The sequence below is a fragment of the Neolamprologus brichardi genome, chromosome 6 (genome assembly GCF_056152115.1).
Source record: "Neolamprologus brichardi isolate AB-2024 chromosome 6, ASM5615211v1, whole genome shotgun sequence".
Lineage (NCBI taxonomy): Eukaryota > Metazoa > Chordata > Actinopteri > Cichliformes > Cichlidae > Neolamprologus > Neolamprologus brichardi.
The window spans coordinates 1,880,430-1,897,812 of record NC_142109.1 but is presented as its reverse complement, the minus strand read 5'-3'; the positions used below and the strand labels follow the sequence as shown (position 1 = coordinate 1,897,812).

Below are 17,383 nucleotides of genomic sequence, written 5' to 3'. Positions count from 1 at the left end.
CAGAGTGGAAGATAAACAGGGGGAGGGAGATTAGCCAGATTGACAGCTTCAAACAGCCCATGATAAAGCGTGACGAAATCAATGGCTGAACCAATTAGATGCTCAGTAGGCGGGTGCTTAGTCCAAATTTTACGCGGCGCTCGGCGGGTCGAAACACCGAGAATGAATATCCCGGTCTCAACCGGTTTTAACCGGTCCGTGGTTGGAAGCGTGAGCTTAGAGGAAGAGCACACTTGCACGCACTTAAACATCTTTGCTTCCCAACAGTGTGTGCGAACAGAACCAGAAATAAAACGAGATTATTTTACTTTGTGACCCGGAATACGACTCCAAGTCTGACTACGTGAAACTCTGGTGTTAGCTTAGCTTGATGTTACATTAGCCAGCGGACCTAAATCATTGACTTTTCCATTAGCACGCTAAGTTGCTATTAGCCTGGTCGGATGTAACTGGTAGCCTACCAATTATGTTTCAGAGTGGCTAAAAATAAGAAACGTCGGATATTCTTTAATATATCGCTGAAAAAAATCGATGAATATCCAGCTTAACAGCATTTTTAAATTACGACTGTTGGTGTAATCGAGGAAAGCTACTATTAGCTTTTGGCTAACGACTTTTAAGGGCAGCGTAACGTAAACGTGTGCCATGAGATAACGCTGCGAATTAGTTTGTAGCGTATTTAGCGGTTTCACATTTAGGTCTTCTGTTAGAGCTCACATTATTAAAACCATCACTAGTTTTCGACGAGCGGACACCAACTATCAGGTAAGTCGCGTCTGATCACCATTAACTTATTAAGGCTAACGTCAGGGTGTATCGGTTTTGAAACTAACCACCATTGGTAATAATAACCGGTTATAGAACTCAGACGTCATACAAGTTATTGTACTTGGTGAACTGGTACCTTTAATTGCGCCCAATAGTGGCAAACGCATCTGAGTGGACGTGTGTTGAATGCAGTATTTGCGGGTTGGTGGCGCTGTTTCGTGTTTGTTTGAGTGACTGTCATAACTTTACCACGAGGGGCTGGCAAAACCGGAATAACCTGTTTCTGACTTATTTACTTTTCCAGAATATCGCTTGTCGATTCCATTTTTTACGTTCCACTTATCTAGTATGTGTTAGTATTTACAGTGTAAATTTTCAACACTAAAAGGCTTAGTTTCTAGCACTTGTACTGCAAATTTTAATCACAGATGCGGTTCTTTTGTGTTTGGTAGTTCTTTTGTTACTTTCCCCCCAAGGGATGCTGTTCGGTTAAGGTTTCTGTTTCTTCGTTTCCCCTGTCAGAATCTCTATGCCAGCAGAAATGACAATGTTGGCAGATCACCCAGCCAGACAGCTGCTGGACTTCAGCCAGAAATTGGACATAAACCTGTTGGACAATGTTGTCAACTCCATGTATCATGACATTGGATCCCAGGTGTGTTTTATGTGTTTCACCTTCAGTCAAAGCAGTGCTACTTTTAAGTCCCTAATGGGTTTGGGAGCTTGTCTTGTAGCAAATACAGTTGTGTAATTACAATTTAAGTGTATGTTAAATTGAAGTATACTTTAAGTTGCTCTAAACCCACTGCTACTATGTTGCTCTTTTCTAGCAACGAGTAGCCCAGGAAGTGCTCACAAACTTGAAGGACCACCCTGATGCTTGGACCAGAGTCGACACCATCCTGGAGTTCTCTCAGAACATGAAAACTAAGGTGTGAGCATAACAAGCATGTATTAAGGAATGCTAGGGCCTTAGACGAGCTACATTATTACACTGTTGAGGACCAGTGTATTAATGTGAGCTGAAGCTTATTGCTTTATCCACATAAGACTTAGGCTTTCAGGGAGGTGAGGTGTGAGAAATCATTATGATTGACCTAGTGTTTACTGGATATCTTGTACAGTCAATGGGTCATGCTTCACTGTCTTTAAATAAGTAGTTTTTGACAGCCTTACATGCTGTGCCTTTTTTTACTAGATCACAGATTTAAAGACTCTTGTGATGCTATCTTCAGTTGTCAGTGTTGTCAGAATGTTTGTTTTGGGCTTCTTTTGGCATTGCTACTGTCTCCATTTGTGCATATAATGGCTCTGAGACTGTGCTTAGTATGCACACTTATTTGTCTTTGGTCTAAGGTACACACAGCTGCTGTTGCAAGAGAGTTAAATGCTTAACTCGTAGGGCTTGAGAGGTGCAAGTGTTGAAGGTTAATGTGTCCATTTATAACAGTTCAATTATTATAACAATGCCAATTCCACACTTGTATATATTTTGTGTAAGAACAGTGACTAAATATGTGGCTGAAGTCTACAATTAGTTTTTTACCTGTCAACACTGGACAAAGGTCGTGTATGATTATTGTTTTAAAAGAAAAGAGAGAGAGACACACACACACATTCCAACTATCTGAATATTGCACACTAAGATAAAGGCAAAGTAGTACAGTGAGAGACATACATTCTGGTATATGTATTTAAACAGAAAGTTACATAAATGCACATTACAAAATAACCTAATAAAATTATTAGTTATAAGTTATATAGAATAAACATTCAGTGTGCTGAACAACAATGGTCTTTTTGAACATATAACAGGACATAATCAAACCATCAGGGACCGGTGCTGCCTGAAGCTTTTCTCAATAGCAAATCAGGATTCAGTCAGCAAATTTAAGGTTCCACTGTTTTGCAATCAGTTGACCAAAATCAGAAATTTCCCCGAAGAGTGTGGGTGTAAAGTCACTGCTGCAGAATTAGCTTGTGAATTCTCTGCAGTCATTACCACGTGGTGCTCCTCAAGGTAAAACCAAGTTTGAGCTAACTTTGTGTATTTTAAAAACAAACTACTACATCTAAACTAACTGGGGATTAAAGCTTAAGTGGGAAGTCTGTCATGAGCACAAATATCTCTTAAACTTTACAGTGTAACCTGAAATGCATCTCCCTAAAGATGTAACTACAAGTTGCATTAATGCAGCCCACAGCTATTGTGAAAGGCCTGTTCAGTACCTTTGATTCATCATGTGAATTCCTTTGAACTTCTTCACTGCAGTTTATCAATGAGAGAGCAGTCATCATCTCAATATAAGGATTAATAATCAAAGCATCAATAAGGACTTTAAAATTATGAGGGAGGGAAATCCCAGCTTTTTGTTTTTATCTACTAGCACCATATATAAAACAGCAGGATATAACCATATGATAAATAACACATATTATACCATGCACAATTGGCCACTTACGTAGGTTATGTTGTAGGATGCACCGAAAAAGTCAAAATTAGGCCTTAGCCTGTTACTGATAACTATGTTAATACACCCATATAAATATCTCGAAAGATTCATTTAAGCTAAAGGTTTTTCTATTAAGAATATTATGACTTAATAGTGTTTATCTTTGGTAGCTGATATTTATCCACTTACGTTTACTAATTACATTAGGTCACTTCTCACTCGCACCAGTAGCTGTGTATCTAAACTCTGCCGCAGCCAGAGCTGCACCTTCGCAGCCATTGCTGGGTTGTCCTTCCACAGTCAAATAATTTGCACAATTAAATGTCTAATTACTTTGTGAATTCCATTACATAGTTGAATTTAGAATATTCGTTGACAGCCCCAGTAATATCAATGTCTAAAGACCATGTGTCATCAATTTTGGGCTGCACAAAGCTGTCCACATGGGGTCACCGTGGAGACATGACAGTGCAAAGACTCTCCTGAGGTTAGCTCTTGTTTTTGCTTGTTAAATCGCGATGAAAGGATTGAGTCTTTTTCAGAGCTCTAACTCATCTTTTCTTTTTTTTTCTTTTTTCCCCTCCCAAATAGTATTATGCTCTTCAGATTCTGGAGACAGTCATCAAAACACGCTGGAAGATTCTACCAAGAAATCAGTGTGAAGGTAAAAATCACCATAATGACATTAATCAGGATATCTGTGTGTTTTCTTCCTCAGATATGTTATTTGTCTGAAAGGTGTAATCAGTTTTCTCTGAACAACACATGTCTGTGTTTTCAGGAATCAAGAAGTATGTTGTTGGACTGATTATCAAGACTTCTTCTGATCCTGCAAACATGGAGGTAAGTTGTCCTTTGTGATATGGTGCACTTAAACATACTCGTGTCATTGTAATAGGGTTGTCCCGATATTAGAATTTCAAACTCTGTTCTGATGTTCAGGAGAATACTTGAAGTTTGACCACATTGTGCAACAACAGAATTAATGGCAAAGACATCATTTCTTGAAAAACTTGATGTGTTAATTTTACAAATGGTTTAGATTTCATTATAGACTGAAGTTAAAATATATTTTAAAACATATCAATAGATAAAGGGTACAACTGCAGAATACCTAACATATCAAGATATATTTTTTAATCATTGAAGACAAAGAGGATTATAGAAAAACTACAAATAATAATGTATTTATGCCAATATAAAGACGATAAAAAACCAAGCATGTTCACTGTGAAGCAGATTGAACCAATCACTCACTGATTGGTTGCACTTTAAAACTGAAGTTATGGCTGGCAGCAACAAAAGAGGAAATGCATAATTAACACATGGATAAATTATTCCAAAAGCAGAAAAGTATATCATCTTGTGCACATCTGCCTTCTCTTCACCGGATCTGCAACCTCTCGCTCATCCAGTGTTCACTCTGTCCTGCCTCACTCTGCAGCTCTTCACTTCACCTCCAAAATTTGCTCAGAGTAGCTTGTCACATTCTACACTGTTCAGCTACTGTTCCCCTGCTGCTCTCCACAGCCAGCAACCCATCTAGTTTCCCATGTGTCCGTAATCCAGTCTGTTACTGCTCAATATTCTATCCATGACCCAGTCAGCCCTGCACCATTTATTAATCTTTTTTCTAACCATAGTCTGCTACCTGTTACGTGACTGATGGCTAATGTGGCTATTGGGTAGTTGCTAATAGTTAACAGCTAACATAACATGTAACCATTTTTATGTTTATTTGCAGAAAGAGGGGGTATACATTTCAAAACTCAACATGATCCTTGTGCAGGTAAATAGGCATTTAATGTTTGATATAGTGTACATTATTATTGTTTGACATAAAGCCATGATGCTGATAATGAGCTCTATTTCTGGACTTTTAGATCCTGAAGCAGGAATGGCCCAAACACTGGCCCACTTTTATAAGTGATATTGTGGGTGCAAGTCGGACCAGTGAGAGCCTCTGTCAGAACAACATGATCATCCTCAAACTGCTCAGTGAAGAGGTGTTTGACTTCTCCAGTGGCCAGATGACCCAGGTGAAGGCCAAGCATCTCAAAGACAGGTAACTGGTCTGATATACTGTATAACTTATGTCAAGCAAATAGTGGACGTCAGGTCTTACATTTGAGTACTGAATACTGAAAGAAGGAGAAATATTGGTTCATTGTTGATTTTGAGTTATTTTCAGTCTAATCAGGCACAGTTAGAGATATCATATTTTTTTTGATGTCGTGCATTCTCGCATTTCCATTGCATCTTTCGATCAATCATACTGCATTCCAAAACCTGCAGGTTATATTGTAATTTGTATGCATTTGTATACTGATGATTGCCCCAAAAAAGCTGTATAGATGTAAGATTGAACCTTTTGTTAACAAAATGTAGCAATTATCCCAGAAGAAGGCTGGGAAGATTGTGAACTCTGACATCCTGAGTGAGACTCCACTTTAATTGGTTTTAGCAGCAGTATGTAAAATTTCCTACCATTTGTTAATCTGGTCAACACAAAGCCAGATTGTTGGTCATTTGGCTCATTGGGTGCCACGGTAGACTCCGCTAGACTTGGGGAGAAAAAAAAAATCCAGATGATGAGTACTTACACTCCGCTCTCTTTTCCCTGTCAGCATGTGCAATGAGTTCTCCCAAATATTCCAGCTGTGCCAGTTTGTAATGGTAAGACAAACAATTTTTTTCACAGTTGTTTTCAAAACATTTTGTGCAAGTCTCAATACCTCAAAAATTGATGTGTATAATTCTTCCCCATAGGAAAATTCCCAAAATGCCCCACTGGTCCACGCTACCCTGGAGACTTTACTCCGCTTCTTGAATTGGATTCCTTTAGGTTACATCTTTGAGACGAAACTCATCAGCACGTTGGTCTACAAGGTAAACCAGATGATACTCTTTCATTAAATAAAACTTGAAATAATTAACTCTAATACAGCGTGATACAGTATGTCTGTGAGTCTGGTTATACTGAAAAACACTGACATGGTATTTAAATTAATGTTGTCATGCAAAGTGTCTAAGAACAAATGCTCAGATTTGCACATGGAATCAATTACAAGTAGAAACTTCGAAAAGGTTTTAACAGCTTAATCAGTTCAAAGGGATCCCACCGTCTGAACTATGGTGGTTCATCCCAAAGATGCATAACAATATTGTGGAAATATTGCCATTAATCCAGAACTCGTTGTGTCATTGGTTTGGTCAGGAATCAGTCATCTATTACATGCATATAAAGCAGTTGGTGCTAGATAATGATCATAAAATCATCAAATTGATCTGAACTGGTTACAGCTGCAGGGCTCACAAAAATCGCTAGCCCGACGTCCTGGGGCTAGCGATTTTTGCGAGCCCTGAGCTGACTAAATGTGAGTCTCTGTCACTATCATAGTTGTTGAGTCAAGGCTGTTAACCAGCTAAGTTGTATGCATGTAAGAAATGCATTCCTTCATCACAAATTATAGGAGCAAGAAAAATAGACATGTCAGCACTGACCTGCTGTGTTTTCTTTTTCAGTTCTTGAACGTACCCATGTTTCGCAATGTGACTCTGAAATGTCTGACTGAGATTGCTGGTGTGAGCGTCAACCAGTATGAGGAGCAGTTTGTCAACCTCTTTACCCTCACCATGTCCCAGCTCAAACAGGTATGCACTCAGACCCAATTAGTATTGAGTGCCTCTTGCATTAATTGCACTCAGTGTTACAACGTGCTTACAAATACAGTTTGAGTTATTACACACAAATCTCCAACCTTCCACCTCAACAAAAGGTCAACAGGCAGCACAGGCTGTCAATCTCTCAGTAAAAGAAAGACCCGAAATAAATGTAGATTAAGTAAGAAATTTTCCTTAGTCCACTCAGAAATGGGCATAAATGTTTTTCAGTGTGTGTGTATGTGTGAATTCAACAGTTTTGCTGAGTTGCTCTGTTTACAGCAGCAGATAAGTTTCAAAAACTGCCCAAATACATAAAGCACGAGAGGAACCAGTGGATAGTTTAGTACCTTCTGTTCACAAATTAAAATACAGAGTTTTTAGTCACCTTAAAACCAACTACTTTCACTGTGCTGTGTATTGTGAATGTGCTTGTACAGAGTGCCTTAGGCTCAAGTGAAGAGTTTAATCCTTTCTAAGACCATTGCATGAGCTCAGGCTTTTCTGAATGAATCATGTAATAATCACAGCTGTGTTTCACACACAATAATATTATGTCGTCTGTAACATTGAGCAGACTGACATATGGTGCTATAGCAAGTCAGGTCATTGGCTTCATTTGTACTGTAGAACTGTTTCGTTGTAGCCCATTTTATGTTGTACATCAGTGTCTGTCAATAGGTAAACTGTACTTTATCAAACATTTAAACTCTTACTTGATAAGTCATCGTTTATTCTCTCCAGAGTCTCTGTACTAAGTACTTTACTATGTACTTTAGTACTTTAGGCTCCACTCTAACTATCTAAGAACAAAATGATGCTAGTGCATGAGATGGAGAAGTTTTCTGTGTAGCTGTGACAAATTATCTGAACAGAAGATTATAAGATGTAATGAATATAAGATCAGGGTGTCTTTAGTTACCAGAAAATTTTACATTTCTAAAGTTATAAGTAAACCTGGTCCTTACTTTACATGATGTTCATTAAAACTTTCCTTAAATGAAACTTTACTAAACGTTATCTCCCAGTATTCCTTAACAGGCAGTGTTTCTGGTATAACTTTGTGGTTTATATTCTAGTTTTAGATTAAAGTTGAATCTTGAGTGGTCTCATAGTTGAGTATAAGATAAAACTTGATTACAGAAAATGCAATGTCCACAAACAAAACCCCAAATGGATTCAATGAAAGCAAGTTTGAAGATAAATTAATAATTATAAGGCTTTGCAGTAATCTCTTTTTTTTTGCTGTTTGGCCAGATGCTGCCTTTAAACACAAACATCAGAGTGGCGTACGCCAATGGGAAGGATGACGAACAAAACTTTATTCAGAACCTGAGCTTGTTCCTCTGCACTTTCCTCAAAGAACATGGCCAGCTCATTGAGAAAAGGCCCAACCTACGCGAGACACTCATGGAGGTAGGCGGACAACACAGCAACACAAACGAGAACATTTTCACTGTTTACCTTTTTGTTTGTTTGTTTGTTTTACATCATGTGGACCCTGAACTCTCATGTTGTGGCTTACAGTCATTTCGTCTATATTAGCATCCCTTTCTGTATCAGGTGACTGGCAGATTTTCTTTTTCTCCTCATGCATTTTGTCCTTATTACACTTTTGCAATGGTATACATTTTGAAGCTATTACACTGGGATGGTCGACCTTTCTCTTTTCCACTTAAATAAGTATAGATAGTTAATTGTTCTGGGAACTGTGAAGAATGAGAGTAGCACAGGAAATATCAGTAATCTGTACTGCAATTTAACCATAAAAAGGCTCATTAATTTTGATTATGTAAACATAACTTGTCTGTTTGTTTTATGAAATGTAAAACGCTAAGGACAAGTGGACCATCAAGAAGTTGCTTAAAAAGTAAAAGGGAGATTATTTAAATTACAAACTGTACCATTATATTATCTTCATACTATATTTATAGGACAGCCAATGAAGACTACTTGATTATGCTTGAAACCAACAAATTCAGGGCATACTATGTCTCACATTTGGTTAAAGAAAGTGAGGAATATCCTGAGATCTTTTGACTTTAAAAAGCTCACTATATAGAAGTGTATTGCATCTGATCATGTTATAAAAGTTTTCTGTCTTGCAAATGTCAGTACTAAAGCACTGAACGAATAACTGAGCTGAGAAGACCTCGTTTTCCTATATCTGTTCTGAAGCACAAAGATTTTAAGGATAGGAAACATCTTTGTAAATGCACCTGAGATTATGTTGATCCCAAGAAATGGAATCCTTATCACTTACTTTTACACACAAGAAATCAAAATTTATAAAACCACTGTAAAGTGTTTTGTTTCAGTCAGACTTTTTCCAGTGAGTCCATGAAGATGCCAGAATCTTTTCTTTGACAGCTGATTTTTCATCTGTGAGAGCTGTGATTCTTGACTGGCTGGTTCTTTATTTTCGTCTGCTGTTGGAGAACCCATTTACAGTGTTATGTAATTGTGGATGACCACCACATTCTCAAACATAATCCACAGAAACCGCATATTAGTTTATATTCTGCTTAATACTCTCAGTTTTACCTACAACAGGATCATTTAACTAGTCTTTGACAGACCAGAAGAGTCATGACATAATAACCCCCACGTTAAAAAAAGAATAGAAGTTTGAATAATGACATACGTCCCTTTGTTTCATCAGTTGACTTGAAACATTTAGAGTTGTCCAGCCTCACCGCACTTTGTCCTGTCTGCAGGCGCTGCACTACATGCTGCTGGTGTCAGAAGTGGAGGAGACGGAGATCTTTAAGATCTGTTTGGAATACTGGAACCACCTGGCAGCTGAACTCTACAGAGAGAGTCCCTTCTCCACTTCCAGCACTCCACTGCTCTCTGATGTCCCACCACGCAGACACCTTTACCTACCTGTGCTCTCCCAGGTTGGGCTGCTATTACGCACACACAGAGATTGTATCCTCAAAATGTCAATGGATTAAAAGGTCACACTCTTGTCCCAAATGCAACTTATGATTATATTGAACAGCATTACAATCATATTCTTATGATTATTTATTGGTCATGTTTTTTTTAAATGGCATAAAATGCTTGCAAACATCTAAAACAAAATTCTTGCATTTTTTACACTGTTCTTACAAAACTGATGTGTCTAACTGACTCTCTATATCCCTGTCTTCTTTCAGGTGCGTCTACTGATGGTGAGCCGTATGGCCAAACCAGAGGAAGTGCTCGTGGTGGAGAACGATCAGGGCGAAGTGGTCAGGGAGTTTATGAAGGACACAGATGCAATCAACCTTTACAAGAACATGAGAGAGACTCTTGGTAAGTTGTTAACGGTCCTTGTGACTAACTATAAAATATTATATTTATAATATTACTTATTTATATTTATAAAATATTTTAATTTTATTTTTGTGAGACAGTGAGATTAATTTTATAATCTCACTGTCAAGTTACGTCCTGTATGTACCAGGCTGTTATTCAACATTTAGGACCTTTCAGTTGTAATTTTACGTTTCAGTAATGTTTGCTGCTCCTGCGGGGTCTCAAAGAGGATTAGATTTTTTCTCTTCAAATTTATAAAAACCAAAAATGGGTTTATTAAAAGATCTGGCATCTTGTTATTAAAATGGTGTGGTCAGCAGCACTTACTGGCTACTGGTTATATTGGCACTTTGTATTAATTAGCTCACGTAACTCTCTCTTTGTGCACAGTGTATCTGACTCATCTGGACTATGCTGATACTGAACGCATAATGACAGAGAAGCTTCACAACCAGGTGAATGGCACCGAGTGGTCGTGGAGAAACCTGAACATGCTGTGCTGGGCCATTGGTTCCATCAGCGGAGCGATGCATGAGGAGGATGAAAAGAGGTTCCTTGTGACTGTCATCAAGGTGAAACATACATTGTTGTAGCACATGTCATTAACACAGTATGGCTGAAAAATATGTTTAGATTTTGTCAGTCGCTGTAACACCAAACAATTTAAATTGATTAGGTGTGTTACATTCGCAGGACCTGCTTGGCTTGTGTGAGCAGAAAAGAGGCAAAGACAACAAGGCCATAATAGCGTCAAACATCATGTATATCGTGGGTCAGTATCCTCGTTTCCTGCGAGCGCACTGGAAGTTCCTCAAGACGGTCGTCAACAAGCTGTTTGAGTTTATGCATGGTGAGATATTTTGTCCTTGGTGTTAGGAGAATGTTGAAACGATGCAAACCATTGTTACACTAAATCTCATTGGCTGCTTATCAAGGCTTATTGTGATTTTGTTTGGCTTATTCTCTTTTTCCTCGCACAGAGACACATGATGGCGTTCAGGACATGGCATGTGATACTTTCATCAAGATAGCCCAAAAGTGCCGCCGTCATTTTGTGCAGGTTCAGGTGGGAGAGGTGATGCCCTTTATAGATGAGATTCTGAACAACATCAACACCATCATTTGTGACCTGCAGCCTCAGCAGGTGAGCCCTGCCCAGTGTCTGGACTTATTCACGTGGTTTTGTTATAGTTCTGCTGTTAAATAGATTTAAGTGCGTCTGTCAGACTTTCACGGGATGGAAATTGTGTTTTGCAGTAAAACTTTTCGTTTGCTAAGTTCAAACCTACATGTTGACAAAGGTCTATGTTAGAATTAAGCCCAGTCCCTTTCCTGCAGGTTCATACATTTTATGAAGCAGTGGGCTACATGATTGGAGCTCAGACAGACCAGGCTGTTCAAGAGCTTCTGATAGAGAAATACATGCTGCTGCCTAATCAGGTGTGGGACAGCATCATCCAGCAAGCCACTAAGGTGAGGAACCTTGTAATGTGCCAGAGCTGTTACATTGTCAATAAGGCAGCCTGCAGCCCACTTCTGTGTTGTTAGTGTGTGCTTAATCTTTAACATGGACTTGTGCTACAGAATGTGGATATCCTGAAGGATGCAGAGACGGTGCGTCAGCTGGGCAGCATCCTCAAGACAAACGTCAGAGCCTGCAAAGCTGTTGGCCATCCCTTTGTTGTCCAGCTAGGACGCATCTACCTGGACATGCTCAACGTCTACAAATGTCTGAGTGAAAACATCTCCTCAGCCGTCCAAAGCAATGGTAAGTTTATGGGCTCTCCCTCAATTTATCTTATTAACCAGACTAATGTTTGAGCCTTATCAATAAAGTACTGTTAGACTGCTTACCACATAAAACCTACAGTAGTAAAGAAATGGGAATTCAAGCACACAGCATCACTGTTGTGACAATATAACCAGGAAATCACAGTAATAATTGTCCTTTTTGGAAAAAAAAAAAAGTGCAAAAACTTACTGCAAAGTTTTTTGATGAAACCCTTGAATGATTTTTCATCCTCAGTATGTGCTCGTTGGAGACGTCAGCCACTTAAACTTGTTGGTTTTTCTCATTTGTACAGGTGAGATGGTGACTAAGCAGCCTCTGATTAGGAGTATGAGGACCGTAAAGAGAGAGACGCTAAAATTAATCTCTGGCTGGGTCAGTCGCTCCAATGACCCTCAGATGGTGAGCCTGGCCTTGCTTTGTTTCCTCTAGTCTGTTCTCTAATGAAACAGATTCAAATCTGTGTTTATGGAGACTTCTTTTTCGAGCAGTGATTCATATAAAACCGCTCTGCATTTATTTAACAATGAAGAAATAAATGGTGCAGGTAACAAACTGAAAATTGTAATAACTGCTTTGCATGTAAGCATGGGTTTCTTTTCCCCTCAGAAACAATGAAAAGCTTAAATTAGATTTTTTTTCCTGCTATTACCCCAAGTATGACCAAAGCATGTTCTTTCAAACCTTCACTGTCTCTGGAAAATTATTATTTTGAAGCTGGAGTGCAAATTAATAATGTTAAAATGGTGTTAATGAAACGCTTAACTAAAATCTGTCACAGTTAATTCAAATGTCTGTAAATGTAGTAAATTATTGTAAAAGGGGTTTTTATCTTCTAATTATATTTTTAAGGCTCCAGTAGTTAATGATGTGTTATACTAAAGAGTTATTCAAGATCTTTTAATATGAAGGTGTGAAACACCCATCATAATTGCTGCTGTTCCTTTGGTTCAGGTGGCAGAGAACTTTGTGCCTCCCCTGCTGGAAGCTGTGCTCATAGACTACCAGAGGAATGTTCCAGCTGCCCGGGAGCCTGAGGTCCTCAGCACCATGGCAACCATTGTGAACAAGTTGGGCGTCCATATCACCGGAGAAATTCCCATGATCTTTGACGCTGTCTTCGAGTGCACTCTGAACATGATAAACAAGGTTTAACTGAGTTGATTTAACTGTATCTGATAGAATAGAATAAAAATTTAAACTTGAACAGTTTATAACCCTTCTTAACTCCTTGTTTTCCATTTATGCCTTCAGGACTTTGAAGAATTTCCAGAACACAGAACCCATTTCTTCTACCTCCTTCAGGCTGCCACTTCCCAGTGCTTCCCAGCCTTCCTATCTATTGCCCCAGCTCAGTTCAAACTGATCCTGGACTCCATCATCTGGGCTTTTAAGCATACGATGAGAAATGTGGCTGACACAGGTCTGAACTGAAAACACTAACCTTGTTAGATTGTTCAGACAACACAGAGGGAGATGCTTTTTTTTTGCTTTTGATTCGATGTGATGTTGTTGAGATCGGATATCCCTAATGTGATCAGCTCTGAGACTGATCATAGGAGCCATAAGCTGTTCACAAGCTGTTCCTGTTTTTTTTTCTTTTTCAACAAATGAAGTGAGACTATGTATAAGATGAGTAAGGATGGGATAAAAATTTTGAACAGCTGAAGATATGGTGCACAGTTAGTGTTTTTATTCTAGTACAGTGCTGAGATAGAAATATGGAGCACAACAGTTCAAAATGAAAGTAATATACCACACAGTACAATATCAAGTAATACGCAAAATCTGAAACTGACCTTACTCACATGTAGGTATGTAGTGCAGATTGTCCTCAAATCTCTGCTGATCTAAAGGATGTCGCATCCTCTTTTGCAGGCTTGCAGATCCTATATACTCTCCTGCAGAATGTTTCTGCAGAGGAAGCAGCAGCGCAGAGCTTCTACCAGACGTACTTCTGTGACATTCTGCAGCACATCTTTTCTGTGGTCACGGATACATCTCACACTGCAGGTAAAGAGATTATGAAAGATGTATCATCACACAATTATAAAGGCTTCTCAGTTTGACCTTTTATATAAATACAATAATGATGCAGCACTCCATTTTCAGTGTAGTCAGGAGCCAGTTTTTTATAAGACCAGCCAGTAACTAAATAACCAGCGTGTTGTTCTGCCCTTTCTCTAGGATTAACGATGCATGCCACCATCTTGGCGTATATGTTTAACCTGGTGGAAGAGGGCAAAGTTAGTGTTGCTCTGAGTGCTGCAAGCCCAGCCAACAATCAGGGACATGTCCAGGAGTACATCGCCAACCTGCTCAAGACAGCCTTCCCCCACCTCCAAGAGTAAGTCAGCTGAACCTTGCTTTGAACTCTGCTGCCCGTATTATTACTAGGACTCCCTCTACTCACCATCACCCCTATCCTGAAGCAGCTTCACTGGCTCCCAGTTCAACTCCGTATTAATTTCAAAATACTCCTCTACACATTCATTCTCTCTCCCCCCACCATATCTCTCTGACTTGGTACAGATCTCCATCCCATCCCGGTGCCTCAGATCCTCCTCTTCTCTTCTTCTTTCTGTTCCTTCATTTCATTTTATTACCATGGGGGGCAGGACTTTTAGTTGCTCTGCCCCTCAACTACCCCCTGACCTCAGAAACATCCGTTCTTTCACCCTTTTTGTCCACCCTCAAAACCCACCTGTTCAAGTACTCTGTGTAACTACTCCATGCTCTTAAACTTTGTTTTATTATTGTGTTCATTTCCTGTTTTTATGCTTGTCTTCTTTGTTCTGTAAAGTGTCCTTGAGTGTTTTTAAAGGCATTTTTTTTTCTTGAATATGAGGCCAAAAAATGAAACTGTTGCAGAATTACAACAGACGTTATTTTTGACCACAGTTTTACAAGTTGTACTTTCCAGACTTGAGGCTCATTGAATGTTTTATCTACAGTGCCCAGGTGAAGGTGTTTGTAACGGGTCTATTCAGCCTCAATCAGGATATCCCAGCCTTTAAGGAGCACCTAAGGGACTTCCTTGTGCAGATCAAGGTGAGAAAATGGCCACAAAAAAAACTTGCCAGCTAGAAACTGACCAAGAAAGGTATAAGTGCAAAAATGAAGATGATTATATTCTTTGCCAACACAAAACAGTTTTATCTGAGCCAATGAGCAATGATTCATAGCTTGGATCCAAAGTATGCCAACCTTTGTGCTCAAATTTACATGAGCATAAAGATATTATTCATCAATGAAAACACTGCAGACACCTGCTCCTTAGTAGAAGAGTTGAATTTAAAAGCATTGGTGTTGAAACTGTATGGTTTAAGGAGCACAACACACCCAAATGAATCCAAATTTCCAAACCGTCTACTTGTGTGGTCTTGCAGGAGTTTGCTGGTGAGGACACGTCAGACCTCTTCCTGGAGGAGAGAGAGACAGCTCTGCGCCAAGCCCAGGAAGAAAAACACAAGCTCCAGATGTCTGTGCCCGGCATCCTCAACCCCCATGAGTTGCCAGAGGAGATGTGCGACTAAAGTGACCATAGCCCCTACGGACCAACTCTGAAGGGAGCAAAGACATTTCCTGTTGTTTTCCTTCCAAGTGTGGTTGTGTGCAAGTGTGTGTTGAAGAGAATTGGAGGGGGGGACCCCGGCACTCGGTTGTATGTCGACCAAATTCTGTCAATATGTAAATGAGAATCGCCCCTTATTACTACCCCCAATTCTGGCACAGATTCCTCCCCACCACCAGCTTCTTTTATATACATTGTTTATGTAACATGCCATCTTTTGTTACCTTCTTGCTATCAAACCTTTGTTTGGCCATGCATTCATTTAAACCTGCATGAAGTTGTAAGAAGTAATGGTTATTTTTGAACCTACTACATGCTTATTTCAACTTCCTTCCCACTTGTTAATATGTAATATATATATAATGTTGGAACACTTGCAATGGTTATGTGACAGATTGCTCCAGTTTCACAAGTGCCATGTGCACTGTGCAGAACGAATGTGATGTTCAAGGGGTCCATTTGTACTCCTTTGCTTCCTGTGTTTGTTGTTTTGGTTTTTGAGTGTGGTTGTTTTTGTTTCTTTTTCTTTTGTTTTGGCTTTCTGATAAATTCAGGGCTTCGGTTCCTCTGCTTTTGGATGAGTGCGTGCATATCATCCTGTTTGTAAAGCTGTCTTAGTACTCTGAAAATATAAAGTTGGCTATTTTTACAAAACATTCTGTATGATTCTCTTTTCTGTAAGCCTAACCTTAAGGACCTAAAAGTTTAGATAAGCTTGAGGTGCTACTGATATGTCAGATGAGATGCAGTTTTAAAAAGCCACTGTGGTGCCCCAGTCAGTTATTTGCAGCACGCATAGATGAAACATTGGAGATGTTGAACTAAATCAACTTGCACGTTTATCCAAATATAGCACTTCTTTGATACTACAGAATGAGTAATAACAAGTTTTGTTATACATTTTAAAATGGATAATTTATACTTGAGTTCTGTGATATACACTGTGCAAAAAAGGACCACTTTTTAATTGAGTATAGCATCAAATTAACTAAATTCATTTTTTTAATATTGATCTGGTCAGTTAGGTAGCAGAGGGGGTTGATGATCAGTTTCAGTTACTTTGCTGTTAATGAAATTAACAGCAGGAGCAACACTGAGTCAACTCTGGCATCCTAGCATGACTGGGCCCCACACACACCTGATCTAAATTCTATACAACACGTGGAATGTTATGTTTCCATCCACACATATGATGCCACCAGGCTGCACCTCAAGACTGTCCAGGAGCTCCTCGGGGAGCAGATAGGCGCATTCTCCAATGTTGTCACGGCAGGCATAGAAACTGCAGAGCGTTACTTTGAGTTGCCGCAATGAAATTTCTGCAAAATGGACCAGCTACCCACATACTTTTTCACTTTGATTTTGTAGGTGTCTTTGAAGTAGCACTTTGTAGGTTGATCATTTTCATCAAACGATGTAGCATTTTTTTGTTTGTTTGTTTGCAGCATTACTCACTCCATATCAGTGTAGGTATAAAAGACTTTCCAATGAGATCAGATGTGTTTGCTAAGTGCTGCTCTAATATTCTTGTTAAATAGTTTGGTCAGCCTATGTACAAGTTTGTTCTTTTTTAAAAGATTTTTTTTATTGGTAGAGACAGTGATAGACAGGAAATTGGGGAGAGAGAGGGGGGAGACATGTATTAAAGGGCCACGGGTCAGACTCAAACCCAGGCCTACTGCATTCCGGCCACATGGCCTTGCTCACCCAAGATCTTTTTTAAAAAACAAGTTCTCTGTTTCAGGTTGTTTTTTCTTCTACTTTTGGATTTGTATGCAGGGGGGGAATCCTTATATGTTCATCTAAAATATACATCTCTGGCTGTAGCAGGTG

The 17,383-nt window shown here is 39.2% G+C and overlaps 1 protein-coding gene across 1 annotated transcript; it reads left to right on the top strand.

The window, feature by feature from the left end:
• The first annotated feature begins 143 nt into the window (after positions 1 to 143).
• On the top strand, positions 144 to 16,185 carry xpo1a (exportin 1 (CRM1 homolog, yeast) a). The gene is made up of 25 exons (XM_006806118.3): positions 144 to 765; positions 1,291 to 1,423; positions 1,599 to 1,700; positions 3,813 to 3,885; positions 4,003 to 4,064; positions 4,966 to 5,010; positions 5,105 to 5,286; positions 5,849 to 5,897; positions 5,991 to 6,110; positions 6,747 to 6,875; positions 8,142 to 8,300; positions 9,602 to 9,784; positions 10,046 to 10,184; positions 10,578 to 10,759; positions 10,881 to 11,037; positions 11,168 to 11,331; positions 11,526 to 11,660; positions 11,772 to 11,955; positions 12,272 to 12,378; positions 12,931 to 13,125; positions 13,231 to 13,399; positions 13,855 to 13,989; positions 14,164 to 14,323; positions 14,931 to 15,027; positions 15,366 to 16,185. The coding sequence occupies exons 2-25, from the start codon at positions 1,298 to 1,300 to the stop codon at positions 15,510 to 15,512; spliced, it is 3,201 nt and encodes a 1,066-aa protein (XP_006806181.1). The 5' UTR covers positions 144 to 765; positions 1,291 to 1,297; the 3' UTR covers positions 15,513 to 16,185.
• Positions 16,186 to 17,383: the final 1,198 nt, after the last annotated feature.

Coding starts and splice junctions, on each gene's coding strand:
- xpo1a (XM_006806118.3), top strand. CDS start 1,298: ATGCCAGCAGAAATGACAATGTTGGCAGATCACCCAGCCAGACAGCTG. Junction 3,886..4,002: donor ACCAAGAAATCAGTGTGAAG/GTAAAAATCACC, acceptor CTGTGTTTTCAG/GAATCAAGAAGTATGTTGTT. Junction 6,876..8,141: donor CCATGTCCCAGCTCAAACAG/GTATGCACTCAG, acceptor CTGTTTGGCCAG/ATGCTGCCTTTAAACACAAA.